Source organism: Buteo buteo, chromosome 16, assembly GCF_964188355.1.
Source record: "Buteo buteo chromosome 16, bButBut1.hap1.1, whole genome shotgun sequence".
NCBI classification, from domain to species: domain Eukaryota; kingdom Metazoa; phylum Chordata; class Aves; order Accipitriformes; family Accipitridae; genus Buteo; species Buteo buteo.
The window spans coordinates 31,183,415-31,207,979 of record NC_134186.1 but is presented as its reverse complement, the minus strand read 5'-3'; the positions used below and the strand labels follow the sequence as shown (position 1 = coordinate 31,207,979).

Here is a 24,565-nt window from a genome sequence, read left to right as displayed (position 1 = left end):
CTTTAAAAAGTACAATCTCCTTAGTAGTGTCACATCACTGTGTGTTAGGAGTAAACGAAATGCGAACTGTGCGGCAATGCTAATGCATCGTGGGGCTGCTATTGCTTTAGATGAGTGACAAAAAAACTTGAAGCGTTACTGTTGAAACGGTACTAAAGTCTTCTCCTGAGAGTATTTTGACAACCCTCTTGTACTGTGGGAGTGCTTGCTTGTATGTAAATTTTTGAGCAGCTCACTGAAGTGAGTGTGAAGATCTGCAGTCTTAAGTGAATTATGACAGTTGTTTCAGAGGTTTTTCCAAGGTATCTGGAAGTATTATTTGCTACCCAAACCTTCCTCTGTGGAAGCAAGTGCTGTCTGTCTGCTTCCCTAACACAAATAATGTAGGAAATTTGGTGTGTGTTTGAGGGGTGGAGAGGTTCTTCACGCAGGAAGAAAAGTCAGATGTATAGCACCCAGGCTGGGGAACATTTTAAATATCACTTACAGCCTTTGAGTATTTACTTGCTAGGAATTTAACTTGATTTTGCTTCCTTGCTATTGCTGTGAGTGGTGCCTCGGTATCTGGTGCCTCTGCTTTGCTGCAGCTGTACAAGGTTAAATGCTCCAGTGGGAAATATACGTCCCTGCTAGAGCCTGCTGCGAACTTATAAAGGAATAGTGCCTTTAGGACAGCATGCTATCCAACAGAGCAGGATTACAGATCCATTCCCCTATGAACAAGCACATAGCTGAAGCAAAACCAACAAGCCATTGCGCTGAATGCTAATGTGAATTTTAATGAACAAACTCAGAGGGTTCCTTCCCGGCGAAGGTCTGTTCTGTGGTCTTATCTTCAGTCATACTTCTGCTCTCAACAGGGTGCAGGTTGTTGTTGCTTCTTAACCTGATCTGTGCTTGTAGTGCTCCACGTGTGCCAGGATCCAGGCTGTTGGTATCAGGAAGCATGCAGACATGATGGAAAACGCAATGACTTGCTCCTGTCGGCGGGAGAAGAAACAGAAGAATTAGTGGGATGGCTGTGCGATGGCCACGTATGTGGGGTTTCTGGGATGGCTGCGCACTGGTGCTGTGTTCTAATGCAATGGATCAAGCGTACTTGTCCATGCTCCTTGCTCTTTCCAGCCCTGCAGCTGTCAGATGAACAGACCTTGGGGCTGTGGGAGGAAGATTTGGGTAAGCACAGCAGTTTCCACCAACTGTGGACCAAGCTGGTTGCTCTCTAGGTTTTTTTCCATCCCTCCGTGTTTCTCTGTCATGATACTCACTGCAAAATCAGAGCAACTTGTGACCTTCAGTCAGCAGCAGAGGCTTGGGCTCCCAGTGTTTCCAAAAGCAGCTGCGCCTGACTTTCAAATGACTTTGAGGTGTGAATTGCAACCAGCAGCAGCGTCTTACATTTCCGGCACACCAGGGTGGCACTTAACCCCTTACACTGTCACCTTTATTTCTTTTTTTATTTGGCTGGAAAAAGAGTCTGCAGCCTTGTGAAGCACTTTGTTGCAGACCTTGGAAAGGCAGCAGGGGGTAAACTCCACAAGCAACGGGTGGAGGTGAAACCCAGCCAGGATTTCTGGTGAAAAGCTCCTTTTTCCAAGCTCATTTCACCCAGCCCAGGAGGGTCTCCGCTGCTGGAGCAGCTCCCATTTTGGTGGGGATCATCCCCAGAGGGAGGAATGACAGAGGTACCGACACACTCTGGCTCTGTGATGACAGCAGACCCCATCCTTGCCCATGGGGACACCTGCTTTGGCGTGAATGTCCCATGAAAGCGGGGGACGGACGGACAGGGCCCAGGTCTGTCCCTGTGCTGGCAGGGTGCCTTGAAGGACTGTCGGTGCCACTGCTGCCACCTCCCTGAGCTCCTCAGGCTGCCCCATGGCTTTGCCTCCCTGGGGGGGGCACCCTGGGCTGCAGGAGACCCTCAGCAGGTACCCTAAACCCCAAAGGTTAAAAAAGGGGATGAAAGGATAAAATAAAATGGAAGCAAGAGCCTGAAAGGGGAGAGCAGGGCATGCACCCCCCCCCCCCCCGTGGGGGTGCAGTCAGGAGCTTGCACTGCTCTGTGGGCACCTTTCCTCCTTTTTCTCCCTCCTCCTCTGTTGCTTTTACTCCCAACAAAAATAATTTGGCTATAATGCAGAGAGGGATTTTGTGCTCCTCCGACCAGGATGTTCCCTGGGAGCGGGTGGCTCCCCCCCTTTTCAGCCCCCCATAAGCTACTCACAGCAGCAGAGAGTGGATGTTCAGGTGGCTTGGAGGTGACCTGTGCCTGGGGGACCCGTGGAGTCCGCAGCATGGCGGCCAGCAGCCGGGAGCCCCGCTGAAAGCCCCACATGGCGGTGGCAGGGTGAGCGCGCTGCTCTTCTCACTGTGGCTGGGCTGCAGCTGCCCAGCCTGTCACCGCTGCCACCGCCCCCCCGCTGTCACCCCTCGGCACGGGGCCTGCTGCTCTCCCAAAGGCACCGCAGCGGAAAACCCTTAAATGGCAAGATTTTCCCAAATTGCTCGCTACTAAATTTTTTTTTTCTTGCTTCCCTTAAGCATTCGCTGTTTTGTTGGGTTTTTTTCCTCAACAGCACCCAACTCCCCGCACCTCTGAGGTCAAAAACCATGTCCCCAGCCAGCAACGTGGGACCTCTCTGCAATGCTCTGCTGGAGAGCAGACCTCTTCTTCTCTTGGGCTTTTTAAAATTTATAACACTCAAAACACAGTGTACTTTTTTCTTAAGCTGTTGCAGACGTGATGCCTGATCTTCTCTGTCTGATGGTAGTGGGCAGGACCTTGCTCACCCCATCTGTGACGATGGCTTCTCCATCTTCCTTTGTGGCTTGGTGTTGCGTAGGCTCAAAACCGAGTATGCACAGGCTCCTCCTTACATGGTGTTATTTGTTCAGCAAGCCGGGCAGCCACGGACCATCTAAGGTGTTGATGGAACTGTTGCAGGTGTTTGGTCAAATTGGGCTGGAGTTTGCAAAAGCAACTTCCAACTTGCCTGACCTGAGAGCAGAAGTGGCTGAAAGCTTTGAGCCTGGGTCTCATTCCTCTGACGTGTGGATGCTTGTCAGTGGGAGAAGTAGTACCCTTTCAACTTGAACATGTGTCTGCTTCGCTGAATAACCCAGCTGTGTCCTTCTCTCCCTTAAAAACAGCTCTGCAGAAAGTTTGCCAGGATTTTTATGGACCTGCTCAGAGTTTTCCTTCCCAGAGTCAAGAAGGCCACCTTCTTCTCCCTGACCCTCCTTGCAGCTCCTGGGGCTTCGTGGTCACAGCAGGCTCTTCTGCGGGATGAAATGGGGTCTTGTCTTTAGAAGGAGGTCAGAGCTCTTTTGCTAGAACAACCATCTTGGGAAGGTGCAGGCTTTTTCCTTAAAAATGGCACGATGGGCTACATGGACCATGACTGGTCAAGCACACGTTTGTTGGCAAAAGATAACTACTGAAATTTAAAAGCAGTAACAGAATCCTCTTACCTTATATCTGCTTCTTGCAGTTGGCTTTCCAAAGGATTTCCCTTTCCCTGCTCATCAGAGCCTTTTTTCGACCAGCTGACAGTCAGTAATCTCTCACTGCAGCAGACACAAAGCTGGGGGGGGTGGCGGAGCCTCCAGTGCTAAAGATTTTTCTTTTGAGCAGTTTCACAAAACATTTGCCTCTGTGACACAAGGGAAAGGAATAAGTGACCTCCAGGAACATCTCACACTTGTCTACTTCCCCCTTAGCCTTAGCTGATTTTCTAGAGCAAACCCATGTTCTGCTGTGCCTCTTCGTGCTGCTTTTAGTGACAGAAGTACTGACCTGCGTGTCGTTGGGAGCGGCTTTTCTTTCTTCTCCTTGTCAGGAAGAAGCATCCAGGCAGCAACCATCTCCCGATCTTGCCCCAACTGCCTGTGGGCTGTGAGCAGTTCTAGCTCTGTTTCTAGTCTAGACCAAATGATGAAGAAGGACCTGTCTGCTCACGGAACTACTCAGACAAGAACGGCCGTGCCCGCATACACCGGCACCACGGCCACACCGGGCTGCCCTTTTCTCGCACCAAAGCAGGCACCTCAGATCCCCTCGTGCCACCAGCTCTCACGTGTTCAGCATTTTAGGGTGTGAAGGAGGGGGGAGCATTCCTGTACCTCAGTCCCTGCCTGAAAACCTACCTAGAAACCTTCTTTTGCTCCTGTAGATCAAGCTTTTCATCTGTAGCAAGAGCTTGTCTTGAGGAATATTGCTGGGATTAACAGGGGTGACAGCAAGGGTGGCCATGTTGAGCCGGGGCAGCTGTGAAAGGCTTGGTTGTGTTTTCTATGAGTACTAGGAGAATGACCTTGTTGTTGAGGAGCAAAGCCTTGCAAACTTTTTGAACAGGAGCTAAAGAAAAGCACCAATTAAAATCCTTGAGAAGCTGGAGAAACAGCTGGTGGTAAAGGACAGTTGGGGTGTCACGACCCCGGGTTGGACAGACCAGGGAGTCATGTTGAATTTGGGATTCCCTCACGCTAAATTAAGGTGAAATGACACCAAATGATCAGTTAAACATTTTATTCATGACAGAAGCAAACTGAATTTGGGAGATATAGCTGTAGGTGGTGGGGTTTCTCACAACAGGAATTGGCATGAGACTACCTCGGTGAACCAGGTAACCCGTGGTACCCCTATACATCAATTCAGGGGAGAAGGAGATCCCTCCCGTTGGGTCAGGAGGTTCAGAGCAGACCCCCTTGCTTTCTAGACTCCTCAGAGAAGGGCCCAGGGGTGGCTGGATCTGCTCCTAGTCCCAGACTTGGTCAACGGTTTTATGTCTTAAAGGGATGAGGTGTAGGGACTGTGGAAAAGGAAAATGAAAGAGAGAACAGGACAGAGAGAAAAAAGGAAAAGGATTTCACCGGTCCTGGGTCCAGCGTTGGTTCAGTCAGCCGAGGGGTCCAGTCCCGGTGGGCTGGTGGACCTGGGGCTCCGGTTTGTGTCCTTTTATCCTCTTTGCCCCTCCTTCGGGCGGGCACTCGAACTCATTAGGCTAATTAGGTGCCACGAGCGGTTTGTGAGCCTTCGGGACTTGGGGGTCCTTTGGGGAGTAACTTCCCCTTCCCTGCAGACGTGGCCGTGGTCTGATCTTTGTATCAGAACAGCTTGTCGGAGCGGGGAGCTGCGCGCCCCCCCTCCATCCCGCCCTGCCGCTGCAGTCAGTGCTGGTGGGTGCTCAGCGCCTGCTTTTAAGCTTGGTTCTTCGCTGTGCAGGGTTTGTTGTTATGCAGAGCTCGTCTTTAAGCAGAACTTGCCCCGCCGCAGTGTTTGAGACATTAACTCTTTCAATCTCTCGCATGGGGTTAGCAGATTTCCCTTGAAATGCTTAGAGAAACTTGTCTGTGCCCCGACTTCCTCAGAAAATCATACTGTGCAGATAAATAAGGGGGGGGGGGGGAAGCCTTCAGAACCCCCCCGTGCTGGCCACAGCAAGATCAGCTACTTGGAAAGATCAGCTATGGCAGAGTTCGAGGAGGTTTTGGCTTGCTGTGAGAAAGGGCTTTTCTGAAAAAGAATATTTCAATTTTCCTTTAATAAAGCAAAGGAAGTAGAGTGCATGCCTGTTGGGTCAGCTGGGGGAGTGAAATGCTCTTCAGCTCATTGCTGGTGGCTGCTGGAGGAGGTACTCGCACCCCTCTGCTCTGAAGCGTGTGGGGGGAGCCTGCCTGCTGTCTGGGGGGGTGGGTGTCCCTGCCTCTGCCATAGACTCAGCCCTCGCCTGGACCAGCTGGCGGCCGTGAAGATTAAAGAAAAGACTAAATTAAACTTGCTGTGGCAAGGTATGAGCTTAGATCCTTGAATGTGAAAGGAGTAGAGCTGGGAGCAAACATCAATGCTTGGGCTCTGCCCTTTGCTGGATTTCTCCAAGGCGTCTCTCAGGTATCTGCAGCAACAGCGCTGATCCAGGAAGGCTCTGTTGTGCAGAGAGCATCCGCCTCTTCGTCTGCTTTCCTGGTGAATCTGGGAAGCTGGTGAGTGGAAGACCAGCAGTAGTTGACACAGGAGAGCTCTTTGACCCTTTCCACCCCTTGTTTTGGAAAGGAAGGTGTACAGCAGCTCTTCTTCTTAACCTGGACACCCTTGCTGCTCCTCCTCTTTTTCCTCAGCTTCCTCCCTGGGTATTTTCTGGCAGGAAGGCCACTCCAGGACGTGATACCACATGTGCCCGTGGAAAGCCCTCTCTTTGGTCCTGTTCAGCAGCGTTGGACCCAGAGGTAGGACAAACGACATTGCCTTTATTTGTGCCCCCCATTTTCTTCCCTACAAGCTCATGTTTCCAGTGCAGTCTCTGACCTTCTTTCTGTTCTGTCTGACTCAGTCGATGGCTGTATCTGTTCTCTTTGGGCCTGGCAGTGGCAGGCTTGAGGCTGAATCTGGAGGGACTTGTCACACCTCACTCAGGAGGAAGCGGTGAGGAGCCTTCGCCTTTCCCAAGCAGCAGCCAGCAAAGAGACACAGTGTTTTTCACTGCTTCTGAACCGAGGAAACACATTTTCACTTCCTTAATGCTGACGGCAGCTTGGCTCTAGTGGGACATTGGCTTTTCTGTGGATTTACAGAGAGGAGAACAGATGTATAATATCTATCCTGTAAATGCTGGATTGTTCAATAAGATAATCCCCCTCTCTGAGCACCAGGACAGAGGCAGTAGGTCAGTCAGAGAGGCACAGCATCTGGCTGCAGCACTCTCCGTGCCTCCCCTGATCCACGAGGACAGGGCCACAGATCTTCCTGCCGTGAGAGGTTTGTTTCTACAAGGACCAAACATTCTGCACAGGGCAGGACAGTGAAACCACTGTGAAGCCCCTCTGACATGTTAGAGGCATAGGCAGTGCTTGATGGGGGCTGAGTAGGGAACCCTGAAGATGCTCCTGCTGCAGGAGTGTGAAAGCTGATGAGTAAAAGCTGGGGCTGCCCCACGCTTGGGCTGTGCTTGGAGATGGCTCAGAGCGTGGGGAAGGGAGCAGGAAAGGCTTTGAGATGGAAGAGACATAGGATCAAGTAACAGGTGGATCTGGGAGCCTCCATCTTTCAGTAAGCATTGACAAGTGAGCTGGAGGCATATCTGGGATCCAGGGGGAATATCCACCTGGATCCACAGTAATTTGCTCCTTTGCCCCCTCTGTCTCTGAGCTTGGGTTTGTAGCACAATAATTCTGTGCTGTCCTACACTTGCTGTGTTAGATGGGGAGTGAAAGTGTCTTTTGAGGGGCTTTCACCTCCCTCTGCTGAAGGGCATGACGTGGGGTGAATTTTGGCCATTGCATTCAGCAGTTATGGCTTCTGCTTTTTGGCTTGCCTGCGACAGAAGGCAGCAGGATCTTTGCCAGCTCCAAATGGTCTGCAGGGAAACAGCTTGAGCCTTTGCCACGGTCAGAGGACACGCGTGCAGCACTGTGACTGTCTCGAGGACTCACACCGGTCAAACTCGATCATGGATGTCTTCAGAGAACCACTTTGCAGCAACGCGAGAGCCTGGGCATGGTCACGCCAGGGCAAAAAGCCTGCTGGGGACAGGTGCTGTGTCCAAGACAGCGTGGTCCGGGTGCGTGGCGGAGCTCAGCCTGGGGAAGGATGGGCATCTTCTTGTGTAATGGCAGGTGACCTGCCCCTCTTTGGGCACAGCATGGTAAAATGCTGCTCCATCTGTAACTGGGCTTTAGAAGCGATAGAAGTCAGGGGCTGGGAGAAGGGGGCTGGACGCCAGCAGTACCCCTGTGGTGCGGGAAGTCAGGGCAGGGTGCTCGCTGGCACCGGTGCCGTGCCCGGAAGAGCGCGCTGCGGTGGGGACAGAGGGGTCATGGGAAGGAAGCCAGGAAAAGCGTGCCAGAACTGAAGTCTGGATCTGTTCCCTCTGAAAGCAGGCGAGGAAAAGGGTTAGAGTGTGGCTGGGGACAAAGGGCGGTTATCCCACATAGTTCCTGCTGCAGAGGTGTGTGTGCTCTTCCTCCCGCGCTCTGGCTGGAAAGCAGCTGCAGCTCTCCGCCAGAGCTGTTGCCGCATTTCTCAGGCGGCTTTTAGATGGTAAATCATTGGAGATTGGTTTTTCTCTCTCGGTTCCTCCTTTCCCAGAGCACAGGGCAGCCCCAGCATATCTGTGGTTTCTGCTGTGGGCAATGAGCTCATCTGGGCAAACACCTGCCTGTCAAGATTTATTTTTTTTATTACTTTTTTTTTTTTTTTTTTTAAGGAGGGAGGAAAAAAAAGTAATTTCCTTCCTTCTTTCTCAGTTGGGCAACTTCCGTCCTTCCCCTCCCCGCACGGGAGCCCCACGGCCAGAGTTCACTCTCAGCCCTAGACCAAAGGCAAGAGCTAACCTCCTCACTTTCTGCAGCCCTTTTGTGTTTGTTTTGCTTTGTTTTGTTTTAACTTTCTTGAAGGCAGGAAGAGGATTTTTCTCACAATTCAATCTCAGGCACTGCCTGGCATGAAGAAACAGAGCCAACCCCGAGAGCTGCCAGCAGCTAGCTGCTAGCGGGGGGGGGATTTTGGGGACTGCCAGCCTGGGCTGGGCATGTCCTCCCTGCTCTCGTGCCCTCCCGACTGGCTTTCCAGCTCTGCTTGGAGAGTCTCTTAGTGCCTTACTTTATCGTTTCTATATTATTCTAGTGCTTAGCTTTGCCAGGCACCAGCTACTGCTTCCTTTTGTGAGGTGCTGTTTACATGTGTCTATATCTTTAATATATATTCATATATTTGTTTATATATTGTGTATAAATATATCTTTTAATATATTTTTATATATATTTATCTCAATGAAATAAAAAGCTCCTAGCCCAGCAAGCCAGTAACTGAAGCTGAGCTAGAGATGCGAGAGTGAGGAGGAGCACAGGGGTACAGTGAGTTGGGAGATGGGGAGCCGCTGGGGCCACAGAAGAGTGTTTAATAGTGTCATGGAATAGTGTTGGGAGGAAGAGGAGGAAAGAGGAGGAAGGTGGTTGTGTTGTACTGGGAGAAACTGGCGAGATCCTGCCACGGAGAGGGCAGCGGAAGGGGAAAAGGGGGGGAAATTGGGGAAGCAACAAAGTCAATGAGTCGGTGAGGTCTGGGTGAGCTGGAGGAGCTGCCTTGCTTGGCTGGGAGATGGCTGGAGCAGAGAGAGAGCAAGGGAAGCTGCAAAGGAGGAAATGAGCCCGGGTGGAGGAGAGCTGCCCCAGGCACTGGGAGGAAAGCTGGGATGGAGGAAAACTGCTGGTGGTGATCAGAAGGGAGACTAAAATAAATGGAGACCCTAGGAGTGCAAGGGGCTGGAAGCAGGCGAGCAGCCAGCTTTGCTGATGGCGGGGGTGTTACAGGCAGGTTACAGAGAGAGAAGCAGCTTGCAGCCCCTGCTTTCGGCTGGCGTCCAACATGGCCACGATCAGCCTGTCCCAATTTTGTCCATTCAGCCCTTGTACCTGACTCTGTTGTTGTTCTGCAGCTCCGGCTGATGAAAATGGCTGATGGCAAAGAGGACCCCGCCGTGTTCACCTCCACTTCTCTGCCCTCAGACCCACGGCTGCTGGCTACGGTGACTAATGCTTACCTGGGCACCCGTGTGTACCGGGACATCCTCCACATCAACGGTGTGTACAACGGGGCGGTGGGAGACACGCACCGTGCCGACATCCCCAGCCCCGTTAACGTTAGGATGATGGTGCCTGGTGCGGACAGCCTGGCTGAGACCTTCACCTTGAACACCCGGACGGGTAAACAGTAGAGCACGGGCAGGAATCTCCTTGTCCTGCTGCCTCCTTTCACGTCTTCATCTTGGGCACCCATTGCTTTTTCCCTCTAACTGCTGGTGACCCTCTTCTAGAAGTTAAATCCCTCTTTGCCTGTGTTGGCTCTTCCACAAGGTCGCATCTTTCTTCTCCCCATTCTCTGTTTGCCTGAGGGGTGGTGTTCTTCTGAAGTCATGTGGGAGCAAGCGGCAAATTCCCCTTTCTTGTGAGAATAAGAGTGATTTTCAGACTGTATCTCAATCCCAGCTGGAGCTAGGCTTGGCAAACACTGTTTAATCATGAAGCCTGATAAAATGTTTTATAGCACAAATCATTCCTCAGTGGCTTAGCCAGATTCAGTATGTTAACAGTGGTGTCCAGTCAAAAGCTGTGTTTGGATCTGGACTTGGGTAAGATGGTTCCTTTGTCAGTAGGCACCAGTAGATAGGGCAGAAATGGGAATCTGGGGCAGAACATCAGGACCTGATGGTTCAAAAGGCTGACGGCTCTCATTGTGCTTACAGGAACCTTCAGCCATGTGCTTCAGGCAATGGATTATGGAGCCACCCATCAGATCTATGCTCACCATTCCCTTGTCCACTTGATGGCCTTCAGCATCACCATCTGGCGATCAGCTCACACCACCCAACCCATCACGGTCCAGCTCCAGACTCCTTTTGTGCCAAAGAGCCAGGACTTGGACCTGAACCAAGGACCAGATTTCCAGGGAGCACAGTGAGTTTGGATCACGGGGGGACTTTGCCCTGAATACATCCTTCATGGGCTGTTGCACGCTGCCCTGCTCACCGTTAGGAAATAAATTGCAAAAGTAAGGCTAGAGCTAGACTGAAATGGTAAGTAGCATGGAGGCTTGTGCAAATCTGCTTCTTCCTGGCAGGTATAAACCAACCCCAAAATTAAGCATAGAAATATTTTTATTAGTTGCAACTCCAGAATTAGTACTTACCAACATGTAAAAGAGCAACAAAGGCCACAGGGACTAGATGTGATTACAAAGAAAGGAGTTTGGGGAAGATGGCGAGTTTGGAGGAGATGGCCTCTGAAAATGGCTTGCTGGGATTGGGGACCAGTCGTAATGCATTTCACTCTCCTGCACTTTGGGGGTGGGACAGCAACTGAGCTGAAGCTTGGGGACAAAGGAGCTTCCACCCTGGGTGGGAACGGGAGCCTGATACCTGCAGCTGGGTGAGGTCCCCTCTGCGTGGGTGGATGCGATGGAGTCCCACCTACTCTGCTGTCCCTTCCCTGGTTGCTTGATGTCTCCCACAGATATGTCTACGGGAAGACGCTGGTTCCTGAGGTGGAGGGGGGACCACGTCCCACAGTTCACATGCTCTGGACTCCCGTGCCGCAAACGTTGACGTTGCGTGGGGAGGAGCGGGAGCGATCCTGGGAGTTCCTGATGGCCGTGGCTGAGAGCGAAGAGGAGGCGAAGAGGAGCTACAGAGAAGGGCTGGCCCTCATGGCTGCTGGCTCCCTGCACTCCTCCCACGTCCACGCGTGGGCCATGCTGTGGCGAGGCTGCTGCATAGACCTGGATGGACCTCTGCCTTTGAGGCAGGCCCTCTACGGGTGTCTCTACTACCTGCTGAGTGCCATCCCGCCCCGGGGAAACCCAGGCTTCCTCTTCCACGGCATCAGCCCTGGTGGCTTGTCCAATGGCACTCAGGGCGAGGACTACTGGGGGCACGTCTTCTGGGACCAGGTGGGTGGAGGTCATGCTGGCTGGTAACCTGGGGGCTTTGTACAGTGACTGGGATGGAGAAGACTCAGAGAAGACCCAGCAGGAGACGGCTTTCTCCTTAACCCCAACCTTGGCACCAGCCTCTTGTTAGAGACCATCCTCCTGCTCCTTTTGGAACGGCTGCCCAGACCCAGCTTGGTCGCTGGAGTTACTTATCTGGGTTGTCCTCTAATTCAAAGGCAAATTGCCAAAACTGAAGCTAGGTGCCTGGGGCTGCTGCCTAGCCAGTGAGGCCGAGGGGCCAGGAGAGACCCCACCACAGGGCAGACCCTTTCCCCAAGCTGAGGCATGGGGCTAAGATAGTTCAGGTCGCTCACCCAAGGGAGCTTCAGTGACCAGCTTAGAGCATGGCCACCAACTTTTAGCTGTTTAAAATAAAGCAAGTTGAAACCTGCCCTTCCCCTTCCTGCTTTGGTGGCATCAGCAAGCCCTATTGTGCCTGAACCACTGAAAAAACAGAAATGTTTTCTGTGATGGGGTCATTCAGCTTTTAAACGTAGGTTTGGTGTGTACTCGATAAACCGGCTGGGCTGGGTGGCTTTGCCTCAGCCAGAGGCTGCGATCTGCTCTCGGAGCAGCCACGGCGACTGGGTGCACAGTTCTGCAGCTGAAAAACCATTGCATGGGGTGAGCAGGAGACACTGCTGGGTGGTGTTGAGGCTCCTGTGCTAAACCTAGTCTGGTCTTTCAGCGGGCAAGGGCTTTTCAGTCCTGTGGACCTTGTGTGCTTTCTTCCTGGTGATGCGTGTGGTTTTGACCCTCTCCAGAGCTTCTGGCTTTGGAGGACTCCTGCCTCCCTTCTCTTGCATGATGAGAGGGAGGTCCTGCTGAGATCATCCTAGGGAGATACCAGAGAGCAGCAGGCAGGGGCAGAAGCAGTCCCTTGTGGATTTATCCCTTTTAATGAGCCCACGGGACAGCACCTTTAAGTAGTAGCAAAATCACAGTCAGAGCATTTGGCATGGGGGTGGAATTGAAGGGTGAAACTGGTGGGAGCATTTGGGTGCCCCGCCAGGCAATCCCACCACCTTGCCTTGCTTGGATGTTTCCAGGACACCTGGATGTTCCCAAACATTCTGCTGTTTTATCCTGAAGCTGCCAGAGCCATCCTGGAGTACCGGATTCGCACGCTGGAAGGGGCCTTACGCAATGCACAGGAGCAGGGCTACAAGGTGGGGACAGAGATGTTGGGCTGAGGGCAATGCAACCCGGCCACTGCCACCCGGGAGGACAGCTGGGCTTTGCTCTTCGTCTCTGGCTCTAGTTTTAACCAGGGGCTGTGAGCAGGGCATTGCCCACAGGTGGTGGACAGGGGAGAGCATCTCAAGATGTTGTGCTCAGCTGCCTCGTGGACGTCTTCTCCTGGCAGGGCGCTAAGTTCCCGTGGGAGAGTGCAGCCACCGGCCGGGAAGTCTGCCCTGAAGAGATCTACGGAGCCCAAGAAATCCATGTCACTGGGGATGTTTTGATGGCCTTTGAGCAGTATTATTGCACCACGCAGGTAAAGGGAGCGTGTGCCACCTGCATGGCCCAGTGGCAAGGCCTGCAGGGCATCTGGTGACTGTCACTGTCCCTTCCCAGAGAAACTCTGCTGTTGTCTGCTCCTGTCAGAATTGCCAGTAGCACCCCAGGGTCCCTTCTTCAGCCCTGCCTCCTCTGTCCTTGCTCCTCATGGGTGGCTCAGCATCCTGTTGCCTCAATCCAGGCCAGTTTTCTGACCTTTTCTCCTGCTACATCCATCTCCTTAGAGCTCTTGTCCTTCTCCTGAGTTTGGGTCTGGCTGGGTCTCCCTCATGTGCCTGTTTTTCCTCTGGCTTTGGCTCCCTCCAGGACCAGAAGCTGTTCAGGGAGGATGGAGGCTGGAAGCTGGTAGATGCTGTGGCTCAGTACTGGTGCAGCAGGATGGTATGGAGTGAGGAGGAACAATGCTACCACATCAAAGGTACTTCTGCAACTGCCAGACCTGTTCGTAGGGAAGGGGTTTGTGAGCAGAGGCTCGGAGCCCCTCCAGTCAGACCTGGACGGGAATGCACAGGTTCTTCAGACTCTGGCCCTCTAGAATATCTCCTAGATAATGTTTGTGTCTGTACGAACACAGGGCAAGATGCTTGGCTCTTGTCCAATGCCATGGTATTGGTTGTTTTTTCTTTCAACCCCTTGCTACTTATAGGACATGATATCTAAATGTCTCCTTCCATAGGGGTACAAGCTGATGCCACAAGCATGGGTGCCTTCAGATCTGCTGTTGTGACTGGTGGCACTTAGAGAAAATAGAGTGCAAGGGCTTTAGAGAGGAAGAACTTTTCTAAGTCTTTTCTAGGAGACCTGAGTTTAAGTTCCCCAGGGAATCTGCAGGTGTTTAATCCCTTGAAGGACATCTGGTGCTGTTGGTGCAGAACAAGTACAACCAACAACAAGTACAACAGACAAGAACAATGTCTGGCAGGGCAAAGGGTCTCTCCCCAGGCAGCAATCCTGCTGAAGCAACATTATGTTAACGAGTGCAAGTTACCAGTGATGGGCTGCTTCTGAAAGGGGACACTGAGGAAGAAAATGAGAAGTGAAGATGTGTTTGTGGGAGGAGGTTCTGGAGGAGAAGGCTGGGTTAGAGCAAAGGGGTCTTGATGAAAATGGGGTGATCAGAGCTAGAAGAGCCTCTGGGGTTACTGCAGGCTGGCTCTTCGTGCAAAGATCCTCGGAGATAGCCCCAGTGCCCCCAAAGGAGTCACATATTTAATTGTCTATTTTCATGTTTCTCTTGGGAAGTGGCCATCTCTCCTCCTGGGGACAATCTGCACAAAAGCAGCAAAGGAAGGAGCTGAGCATGTAGCTAGGGAAAGATTTAATGACTTGATTGAATGACTTGAAAGAATTTATAGGTCATCTTGCCTGTGAAGTGAGGGAGATGCCCTCAGGTTGAGGTATCTACTGCCCATCAGCCAAAGCTGTAAGCCAAGTTGCTGCTTCTTCACAACAAGCATCACTTACATTCTCCTCTGTTGAGCATTGCACCAAGATCACTGTGGGATCCTGCCAGAAGCAGAGAGGCAACACCTTGCCAAGTGGGCAGGTGTCCCTGCAACGGGAGAGCTTCCCTTCCTTGTGCCACCTCCCTGAGGAGGGGCACAAAGCCATGCCAAACCTTGGGTTTGCTGCGGTGTGAAGTGTCCCCTTCCTCTTTCTCCAGGTGTCATGCCCCCAGATGAGTATCATTACCAGGTTGATAACTCTGTTTACACCAACGCCGTGGCCCAGCGGAGGTAACGCGCATGCCTTGTTGAAGCACTGGCTCATCTCTCTTCTTTTCTGCCTAGCAATATGGCAGGGGTAGGAGGCAGGAGGGCTCCCACGTGGGATACACCTTTCCTCTCTTCACATACCTCTACCTGAGCTCATCTCCTTTGCCTGCCTTTGCAGTCAGCAGAAAGAAGTAGGTGGTCCCGTGGTTGTTTGTCTGACCTGTTTCAGGTGTCTGCATGAGACTGAGAGGGATTCCACTTCACAGGAGGGTTTCTCTCCCTGCATTTTATGAGGTGTCTATACAATTAGCCAGCTGGAGTCATCTAAAGCTAGAGGAATGGACTCCCAACTCCAGCAATGAAAGCTATTACCCCAAGCTTAAACTTTGACCCATGTTCTTTCAGAGTAGCTGTTTCTTTGCAGTTATGGCTCAATTAGTTCTTTCTGTTCCCTTTCTTCTCTTCCCCTCTCTGAGGTGGTCACAGGCACCCATGCCTGACATAAAGCATTGTTCCTTGCTTCTTTTCAGCTTAAATTTTGCAGCTGATATTGCTCGGGACTTCTTGATCCCTGTGCCAGAGGAGTGGGTGGACTGTGCCAAGAAAATCAAAGTGCCCTTTGATGCAGAGAAGAAATATCATCCCGAGTACGATGGTTACAGCCCAGGTGAGCGGAGACGCAGCAGCAGAGCTTTGAATTGGCCACTGCTCTTTCTTTGTAAGCCTGCAAGAAGTGGGGACTCTGACTTTTTCAAAGAGGGGAACAGTGGCTGAATGGTTGGCCGAAGTAAAAATCTCTAGTGTTGCTCTCCCAAGTGCAGCATTTGGGTTGCCAGTGTGGAGAGCCTGGCTCGTAGATGTATTTTCTGCCTCTTGGTAGATCATTTCTCATTAGTGGGCTCATAAAATTAGGAAATTTGGGAACACAGAGAGTAGGAAGAGACTTTTAGTACTAGGCTGCGATGACATGGTTGCTATGAAGCCATTGCTGACAGTTAGGTCTATCTTTCCAAGGTCAAGTGCCACGTGTTGTCCTTCCAGCACCCCTGGGCCCTCTGGAAGTGAAGGGGCTGATTCCAGTAGAAATGCATACCCAGTTTAGTGCCCCTTTTCTCACAGTTAGAGGCAGGGTAATGTGGGTGCATAGCGTCGTGGGAGCTATTTCTTTGCACATGAAATTTAGGTGACAGCAGTCTGGGTGCCATCATGTTAGGGCTGTGCCAGCGTCCTGCCTTGACACAGCTTCCAGCAAACATGGCACCAGGGACAAACCATAAGCTGCTGTTCTGCTCTGCCTTTAGCAAGGCAGCAAGGAGTTATCCTCCCTGCAGCTCCACTACCTTCCCCCTGTTGATGTGGCCTTTGTTGTTCTAAGTTTATGATTCTGTGTGGGTCAGGTTTGTTCAGCGTATGAATAAATAGACAATCAGTCTTCCATTTACTCCCAGCTGGCATACGTGGTCTCACCAACTCCTTTTCCCAGGTGAACCTGTGAAACAAGCTGACGTTGTCTTGCTTGGATTCCCACTGATGTACCCCATGAGCTCTGAAGTCCGGAGAAATGACCTGGAGATGTATGAGCCCATCACTGAGCTGGATGGGCCAGCCATGTCCTGGGTAAGGAGAGAAGCAAAGCCTAAGGTGGGATTCATCCACGAGGTGGTTGTTTCTGTCCGAGTTAGTCACTGCCGGCCCCACCAGTGGGCATGATTTTTCAGACCTGCTTTAAACTCTAAGGGATGGTGGACAGTGCAGATCTAGAGATGTGTGCTGCACATGTCTGCTCTGGGCCAGAAGGGTGCCAGATGTGGTGTCACTCTGGAGCCTTTGCTGTATTGTCACCCCTGGGGGAGACAGGAGCTGGTGAAAGGCCTTTTTTTCTCTCCTGCAGAGCATGTTTGCAGTGGGCTGGCTGGAGCTAAAGGAGGTGCAGAGAGCCCAGAGCCAACTGAACAAGTGTTTCAGCAACATCACAGAGCCCTTCAAGGTTAGCTGTGTGTCGTGTCATGGGTACTTCCCTGTGACAAACACCTCTTTTTTCTGTCTTGCCTGTCCCTAAGTAGGTCACGTCACACAGAGATATCACTTGGACTGGAGCCTGTGCTGACTGCATGGGGGGTCACTAGGTTATTGTTATACTAACTAGGTGGTTGCACACTCTGTCTCTTCTCTGTATGCTTCCGAAGAGCAGTAAGGAGGCATCTGCTTCCTACCAGGCAATACAAAGCCAAGGGTCAGTATCATGCTCGCCCCAGGCTTCCTTCTGCTTGCCAGGGATGGCAAAGGGAATGGCGATGGTGGTATTTAGAGATGCATCAGAGCCCACCCACCGCCTCATGCCAGGATGGGCATGGTCATTGCAACACCCCACGTATGTGACAGTGCCAATGATAAGCATATTCAAATCCACAAAATTGTATGAAAAGTCCCAATGCAACTCTTGAGTCATTTCTTTCTCTTGCTGGAGCAGATCTGGGTGGAGAACTCGGACGGGTCAGGAGCTGTGAACTTCTTGACGGGGATGGGTGGATTCTTGCAAGCTGTCCTCTTTGGCTACACAGGGTTCAGGTGAGCCCCTATGTTATGTTACATTTAGCAACTACATGTCACTCGAAACCTTACTGTTTAGCTGGAGCAATGTGGTTTTACTTATGAAAAAGAAGGGAACTTGCAACATCCAGAATATCCTCCAAAACTCCCAGCAGGTAACGAACAAACAGGAACGTCAATGATCCCGGATGAACTGTGGACACTGGGGACAGTTAGTCACTGGTGGAGAACAGGGTGGAGTTATCAGAAATGATAAGCTTTGGCCCATTTCTCCTCCAGCTATGTCAGTGTTGAAAGCTATTGGCTTCAAAAGGAGTCAAAGCTAGGCCAACGCTGAGCTCTTCAACACTAGCTGACACCCTCAGTGAAGAGGGACATCGCTGTATGATCTCGGGATTGCGGGCAGCCTGTATCATTTTGATGTCTGCACGTCAGAAACACATCCGGACCTGCCTGCTCCGTAGGCGGCTGTAGCTTTGGTTTCTTCACAAAGCATGGATGAAGCTTAAAGACTACGATCCACCAATTACATTGGCCTTTTCGTTAACTAATTGAAGAGAAAGTCTGTACAAGCACCTTGCAGGCAAATACAGGACTTCTTCTTAACACACCTTATACACTGCGGCCTTTCTAAGCAGACCTTTGTAAATGGAGGCCCCAGTCCTCTACAACCGCACTGAGCTGCCGTAGGCCTAGTCCCACTTTAAAGACAGGAAACAGATTCAGAACTGGTAAGAGACTCTCTCTGGGTCGCTTGATGAGTTAGTTGCACAATTGAGAAGCTAAATGTCATTCCCTAAGTCTGTCCTCAGGCTTAGCTATAACATCATCCCATCTCCTTTGGATGTGGTGTGGAAAGACCTTCTACAGCCCCTCTGAAGCAATCTGACATCTGCACACATGTGGCTGACAAGCCTCTGTGGAGGAAAGTGCTCAGCTGGCATCGCCACAGCATTAAAATATCTTAGAAAAAACATTAAGCTGTTCATATAATTTCAAAGCTGTGTCTAGTATCCAAAGCAGCCCGGTGGTTTCAACCCTGAAGCAATGGGCTCTTGAGCATATTCTTAGTTTAATTGAGGATGGATCAAACTGACAAGCCTTTTGATTTCCATTGAAACCTTCTAGTACTAACTATGTGTTTTTACTCCATGTGTGTGGGCAGAAGCTGCTGAGAAACCCACCAGTTTCTTGGTGGAGCTGGGTGTGAGCTACCATATTCCCAGCTGAAAACCTCAAACTCAGTTTTTGCAAAGCTCAAAGGTCTTCAGATGCTCTGTGTGTCAGGTTGGGCCCCTCTTGGCACAGGCTTAAGCCACAGGCTTTGGGGCTCCAGCCAAATTTCCGCAGATGTTGAGATGACATTTATGCAGCCCTCAAGGCTGCGCTCTTGCCTTGCCCGTTGTGAGCCACAGAGCCTGACTGGTGTGTTGGCCTGCCCCTGAGGCTCTCCAGTCTTTTGAGCCTCTCTTGAGTCCTCTCCAGTCTGTTGAGCCCTCTCAACAGGCTGGAGATTATGGTCAAGAGCTCTCCTGTGTCAAGATTTGAGTAGGAGATAAGTGGCCATTGTCTCTTCTCACCCAAAGCCAAAACACACAAATGGGCTCTGCTTGACTTTGGGTAAAGTCTTGGAGAAAGGATTCAAGCTGTTTGCTTGATTTTTATCTTTCGGTGAAGGAAGACATATAGTGGTGCTGAGTTTAAAGCCTTTGAAACCGGTGGGAGCGGGAGCTGATGTGGGTTTCCGAAGGTCACCTTGCCAACGCACTTTGGTCACAGCCCGGAGGGAAAGTGAAAACCGAGCTGTGTGGGCGCATCTTTGTTGAGGTGGCAAATTACAGAGGAGAGGGACAGTGCTAGTGGTCGGGCGTGTCTCGTGATTTAATTGAGCAGCGCTTCCAGGAGCATCTCACCAGGCGTGAGGCGAGCTCCCACCATCTCTTCGCTAGCATCATACAGCTTTCAGAGCAACAGCAGGTGAGAACAGATACCTGCTGCTAGGTGCTTGGGCTAAAGCTAAACTTGCATCCTAAAAATCCCAGCTACAGCCATCTCCTGAGCTCCTTACGTGGCTGGAGTTTAGTTCCAGTACATGGCCCAGAGCCTGTGCCCCTAGGTTCGTGTGACCAGATTTCAATGGCAATTCCTGCTTGGGGTCCATGGGCACCTCTGCTTGTTCCTGTGCTCCATTCCCCTCCCTGTCTCAGAGCAGGGCATTCCTGAAGTTTTGCCAGCATAGCTGCTGCTGAAGCCAACCTCTGAACCAGAGTGGGGAACTGGAGCTGCATTGGAAGAAAAAAAAAAATTCTTTTTCTCTTTTTCATTAAAAAAAAAAAAAAAAAAAAAAAAAAAATCCAACCTAATGGAAATCACAGACCCCAGCTGAGGAACTGGAAGGGGGACAGGAACGCCTTAGGGTGCTGGGCTGTGTAATCATGGCCCGAGTAGCTCTTCACCACATGCTTCATCCGTGTGTTTGGGATTTGCCTGGAGATCCTTGGGATACACCAAGGACTCCTTCTGCCCACAGAGACACGGAGTAATGGGAGGGGCATCTGGGATGTATGAGGCTGTGCTGCCTGCGGAGGTGACCGACCCCACAAAGCTCCTTTCCTTTGTGGCCACCCTTTGTTCCCACTGCTGACGTGCTCCTGCCTTTCCAGGATCACAAGGTCCAGCCTCCGCTTCAACCCTGCCCTTCCCAATGACATCAACAAGTTGAACGTCACCGGTGTCTCCTACTTTGGCAACAAACTGAAGTTCACCATCGCCAAAGAAGAGATCAGGATCAAAGTGATCGAGTCTCACCAGGACCCTCTGGCACCTCCCCTGGAAGCTGTGCTGGAGGAGTCGGGGCAGCGGTTTCCCCTGCGTGAAGGTATGGTGTCATCACCTGGGTCTGCTTCCTAAAATAAAGACAATTTAGGGAGAAACCATTCCCATATCTCACATGGGTTGTTTTTTGTTGTAGGGCAGAGCATCTCTATCCCCATGGTGGCCGGCTGGATTCAGAAGTCATCCACTGAGATATTTTAAACTTTGGCTGATCCAGGTTTTACCCACCAGAGAAAGCAGAAACAAGTTGAAGAGTGGATGTCGGCGGAGGGGGAAGGTAAAGGTGGGGTGGAAGGGGGCAGTCCTAGGCTGTGCCATAAACCCTTTGCCACCATGGGAGTGTGTGCACTGTCTGTCTTTGTGGCCCTGGGGAGGGGGGTGGACTCGGAGTTCTCCCTGTGGCTGGGGTGGCAGCAGCTCCCTGAGGGATGCTGAGCATCTTTGTCTGTGCCAGGTGGCACTGAGCCCCCTGACTCCCATTCACATGCCTTCAACATCTCTCATTTAACAGAGGAGACGACATCAAGCCTGAAAGCGACTGTTTTAAACCAGTTTTCTAAAAACCCATGACTTGCAGATGTTGAAAGCATAAATGTTTATAAGGATGCCCCAAGCTGAATGGATCTGTAATTAGTCCAGCCTGTACAGGCACTGTCTCCCAGCTCCTCTGGCATGTCCTGGCTTGGTCCTCACCTTCTCCCAGCCACCTGCGTCACTCCGGGGCCTCAAAGGGCTGTGGAGGCTCAGCCAGTGCTGCTTTGCCATGTCAGTCCCACCTGCCAGCGAGCAGAAAGAGGAGGATCCCTCGGCTGCGACGCACAGCAGCCTCCGGGGTTTTCAATACACCCCAAATCCTGCTGACCCCCATAATAAGAAACTCAGTAAAGGCAGCATGGGGCAGCAGGCAGCGTGGCAGGGTGGATGGAAGTAAGGCTGGAGCTGAGTGTTACTTTGGCACTAATGTTAGTCACAAAATACACAGCCAAAAGCATTTTAGCCCCATTTGGGCAGCACACAGCTCCTTTTCTTTTATTTGGCGTATAAAATCCCTATCGTGTTATCTACATTATCATCTCTCTTTTTAAGCAGTTTTGGAGTTAAAGCCCTTCTAACTTGACATTTGAAGGGCTATAGGAAGCCCAGGCATCAGTTATCATTAATATTATGTCAGATGATAAGTGCAGTGTTTTTCTAGGGTCTGAGCAGAGTCCTCCTCCGGCTAAGCAGCCTCAGGGCAACCACAGACCTGCTGTGTATTTGTTAAAGGCATTTTCGGTGTCCTAGAAAGCCCGAGGGAGAGAAGGAGAAGGGCTGTGCCCATGTACACATGCAAATGGGGGCCATGATGCCCCCCCAGCAAGCAGCTTGCACTTCACAGCGTTGTCCCCTCCTGCATCCCCCTTCCTGGGGGTGGGTTTGGTGCCTTGTTTCCCAGCCCCAAGCCTTTGCTAGAGCAGACATGGGTCAAAGCGAGGGGATGTCAACGGCATTCCCTGCCCTGCCAGGGTCCGTACTTTCTCAAAAAAAACCAGGAACCTCAGCTGAATCCCACGGAGTTTATAAAAAGCCCTGCGGCCACTCCCTGCTGCAGGCAACATGTGGGAATGCTTAGGGAAGGAGGCAAAGTGACTCCCCCACCTTGTAATTATGCTGGCTCTCCATCAGGCCTAGTCAAAAGTCACCCAACCCCTAATTAGCAGCAGTCCTCAGCAGCAGGGCAGGACAAAGGGACCCCTCCGTTCTCTCGCCCCTGATAACAGCCCTGTGGGCTGCACCTGGATTTGGATTTCAGTGGGGCTGGGGATAAAGCTCAGCTCTAAGCTGCATCTCAGATGGCGTTAAAAGGGGTCTCCCCTCCCCCTAAAAAGGCATCCTTTTAGTCCAGTTGCCAAAACAAGCTGGCTCTGGCCCAGGGAGTGCAATAGGGAGGGATAGCACAGAGCAATGGGGTTGCGTCCTGCGCTCATCCCCTCTGTCCTTGCCTGGGGACCTGCTGGGGGACATCTGCTTTACTGCAATGAGTTTGCAAGTCTCAGCTCCCCTTGGAGGGGATGACATCTCATCTGCTTGAGCATGTCCTCACAGGGCCAAGAAACTTTTCTGCTTCTTTCCCCTCGTCAGTCGCTGGGTGGCTCTAAGGCTCACGGAGATTATTACTTCTCTTGGCTGCGAAGAGCACGATCGGAGTGGAAAAGCTGTATTTATATTATTCCTTTAGCACCCCCCCCTGCACTGCACACAGGCACGCAGAAGATTCGTGATGTGTGAAATGGTTTAATGATTTAAATAGTAATCACCGAAGCTGGAGGGATGCTGTGCTCCATACAGGATAAAAGGAGTTAAAAAAACACCAGGGTAAACAAAAATAAGTGAGCTGCCCCAAGAAGCGTGGCCAGGAGCCGGGGTTGGGCACCGCAGGGCTAGGAGTGCTGGACCAGGCAGCGGAGGGTGAGGGGAGATGCAACGGTGTGGGAGAAGCTTGTGGGGCTGCCTCCCCCCCAGCCACACGCTGCCCAGTGGGCATGAAAGCTTGTGGACGTGGTCCTGGGTGGCAGAGATGGGTGGTGGCAGGGTTATGCTGGACCAGTGGTCTCTTGGGGGGGGGGCCACCAGCCATGCGAAGGAATTTCTATAAGCCCGTCGCCCGCCGGTCACTTGTCCTCATCGTCGCTCCCACTGAACTGGTAGGTGAAGAAGCCAACAGACTCCTGGGCGAGCTTGGAGAGGTGGATGACGCCCGTGATGACCAGGGCGGCGAGCAGCAGCGGCAGCACCACGCTCCCCGCCGTGGCCAGGGCATTGTAGCACCGGGCCTTGGAGCTGAAGCGCCGAGCGGCTTCCACGTCCCCGGCCACTTTCCGGTCCCGTGCCTGCAACAGCCGAGAGATGGGGCAGCAGTGCCTGGGCTGCCTGCAGCTCCCTCCCTGTGCCTCCCCCCAGCCCTGCTACGTGGCTTTGGCCCTCTTGCAGCCTGCAATTTAGTCCGCACCGGCTCTACATGCTCCTGCTCCCCTCTCGCCCCGCTTTCTTTGCCGCTGGGATTTTCCCTTCTGCGTCTTTCAGAGCCTCACTGGCTCCAGCTCTTGCTTGCCCCCGTCTTTCCACCCTGGTCCGGTCCTGGAGCTGCTCCTGCCAGATGGCAGGTGGAGGGGCCGGGGGCATCATGGCCCCCCAACACCTTCTAGGAAGAAGCGGTTGGTCCTCTGGCAGTGGCAGGAGGCTGTGGTTATCCAGGCCATCTCGCAGCCTCGTTAATAGGTGGCAGGAAAAATGGGGGGGGCTTTACCAGGCGATGGTGTCAGCTGCAACCAGCCTCTTGAGGGTGGTGGGCTCTTGTCCCCTACCCCAGCCCTCCCAGGTAGTTATTTCAGATGCTCTATGCCTCCTTGGGAAGTCCATCCCTTGGGACCAACATGGGGAGGGCTCCCAGGTGACCCTAAACATTCAAGTCTCCCATCCCCGCTTGGTGCCCCTACCTTGACGGAGAAGGCGAGCGCCACAAAGCCGAGGCAGCAGAAGTTCATGTAGATGGTGTTGAAGATGGACCAGATGAGGTGGTCGCGGGGTGGCGAGGAGATGAGGACGGTCGGAGACGGCTCCCGCTTGTGGGATGGCACGGGCAGGTAGTCCTCCCGTGGGTAGGAGGTGTCCATGGCCACGGAGAGGGGCACACCGCGGTTCTCCTGCTCCAGCAGCCTGGCTGGGGCAGTGGGACAGGGCGTCCCCTTTATATAGTCCTTGCCTATGGCACGGCCTCGTCTCCTCTATATATAAACCCGAGAAATTACAGCCCTCCCCGGGCTGTGGTTATCAGACATGCTTGGCTGGGAGCTAGGAGAAACAAACTTGGTTTTGTGAGCCTACACGCTTTTTATATCCAGCCTTCCTCCTGCGATGAGGAGCACAGACAGTTCCAGCATCACCAAAGGAGAGGCCGAGCGCCTGAGGAGGACCATCAGAATGGAGCCATGGGATGACTTCGAAGCCAAGTGACTGTCACTCCGAGGGGCTGACATGAGAGAGACCCTTGGTGCCGGGACCTCTGGCTGCGCTGGCTCGCACCAATACTTTCAGCCTAATCCCTCCAGGTGGTCTTGGCTGGGAAGACCCCTCGTTTGCAGCATGTTCGGGCTGTCGAATGCATTAAATGGCAACTTAATACCAAAATCTGGAAAAGCTACTTCTACAGGATTCCCTGGAAGCGAGAGGAGATGGAGCTGTGTAGTGGGATGGGGTGTGTACAGCCAGAAAAACAGAGGTGTTTTTTTTTTTTCTTTCCTCCTTCTGCTATGCCTTAGCATTTACGAAGAAACTTATCTGGCTCTGGACTGGAAGATCTCTGCACCGTGGTGGGGATAGAAGCAGAGAGCTGTGGAGCTGGCAGCAGGAGGAGGAGGAGGCTGCCCTGAAGATGCACAAGGACGCTCTTCTTCCCCACTGATAATAAGGCAACAGGCAA

General features: G+C 52.1%; 2 protein-coding genes and 1 long non-coding RNA gene across 11 annotated transcripts; 1 reads left to right on the top strand and 2 right to left on the bottom strand.

The window, feature by feature from the left end:
* Positions 1-759: 759 nt before the first annotated feature.
* LOC142040536 (uncharacterized) lies at positions 760-5,381 on the bottom strand. 4 transcript variants are annotated; one of them, XR_012653237.1, is made up of 4 exons: positions 4,876-4,890; positions 3,800-4,360; positions 2,228-3,656; positions 760-980 (listed from the first exon to the last, which is right to left on the bottom strand). It is a non-coding gene; the product is annotated as an uncharacterized LOC142040536 (long non-coding RNA). The 4 variants fall into 4 exon arrangements; XR_012653238.1 differs by lacking the exon at positions 4,876-4,890 and having other exon boundaries at positions 3,800-3,925; positions 4,150-4,164; XR_012653239.1 differs by lacking the exon at positions 3,800-4,360.
* A 247-nt stretch (positions 5,382-5,628) lies between these two features.
* PGGHG (protein-glucosylgalactosylhydroxylysine glucosidase) lies at positions 5,629-24,564 on the top strand. 6 transcript variants are annotated; one of them, XM_075048562.1, is made up of 15 exons: positions 5,629-5,985; positions 6,121-6,228; positions 9,505-9,702; positions 10,242-10,452; positions 11,008-11,443; positions 12,535-12,654; positions 12,852-12,983; positions 13,313-13,424; positions 14,670-14,742; positions 15,252-15,388; positions 16,205-16,338; positions 16,613-16,708; positions 17,192-17,289; positions 19,935-20,149; positions 20,243-20,434. In XM_075048562.1, the coding sequence occupies exons 2-15, from the start codon at positions 6,174-6,176 to the stop codon at positions 20,305-20,307; spliced, it is 2,082 nt and encodes a 693-aa protein (XP_074904663.1). In that variant the 5' UTR covers positions 5,629-5,985; positions 6,121-6,173; the 3' UTR covers positions 20,308-20,434. The 6 variants fall into 6 exon arrangements, 5 of the variants coding, with proteins under 5 accessions (XP_074904663.1, XP_074904662.1, XP_074904660.1 ...); XR_012653234.1 differs by lacking the exons at positions 5,629-5,985; positions 6,121-6,228 and adding exons at positions 7,668-8,319; positions 24,405-24,564 and having other exon boundaries at positions 9,435-9,702; positions 20,243-20,383; XM_075048561.1 differs by lacking the exon at positions 5,629-5,985 and having other exon boundaries at positions 6,212-6,228; positions 9,435-9,702.
* On the bottom strand, positions 22,367-24,344 carry LOC142040531 (interferon-induced transmembrane protein 5-like). Its single transcript, XM_075048564.1, has 2 exons — positions 23,583-24,344; positions 22,367-22,976 (listed from the first exon to the last, which is right to left on the bottom strand). The coding sequence occupies exons 1-2, from the start codon at positions 23,757-23,759 to the stop codon at positions 22,758-22,760; spliced, it is 396 nt and encodes a 131-aa protein (XP_074904665.1). The 5' UTR covers positions 23,760-24,344; the 3' UTR covers positions 22,367-22,757.
* Position 24,565: the final 1 nt, after the last annotated feature.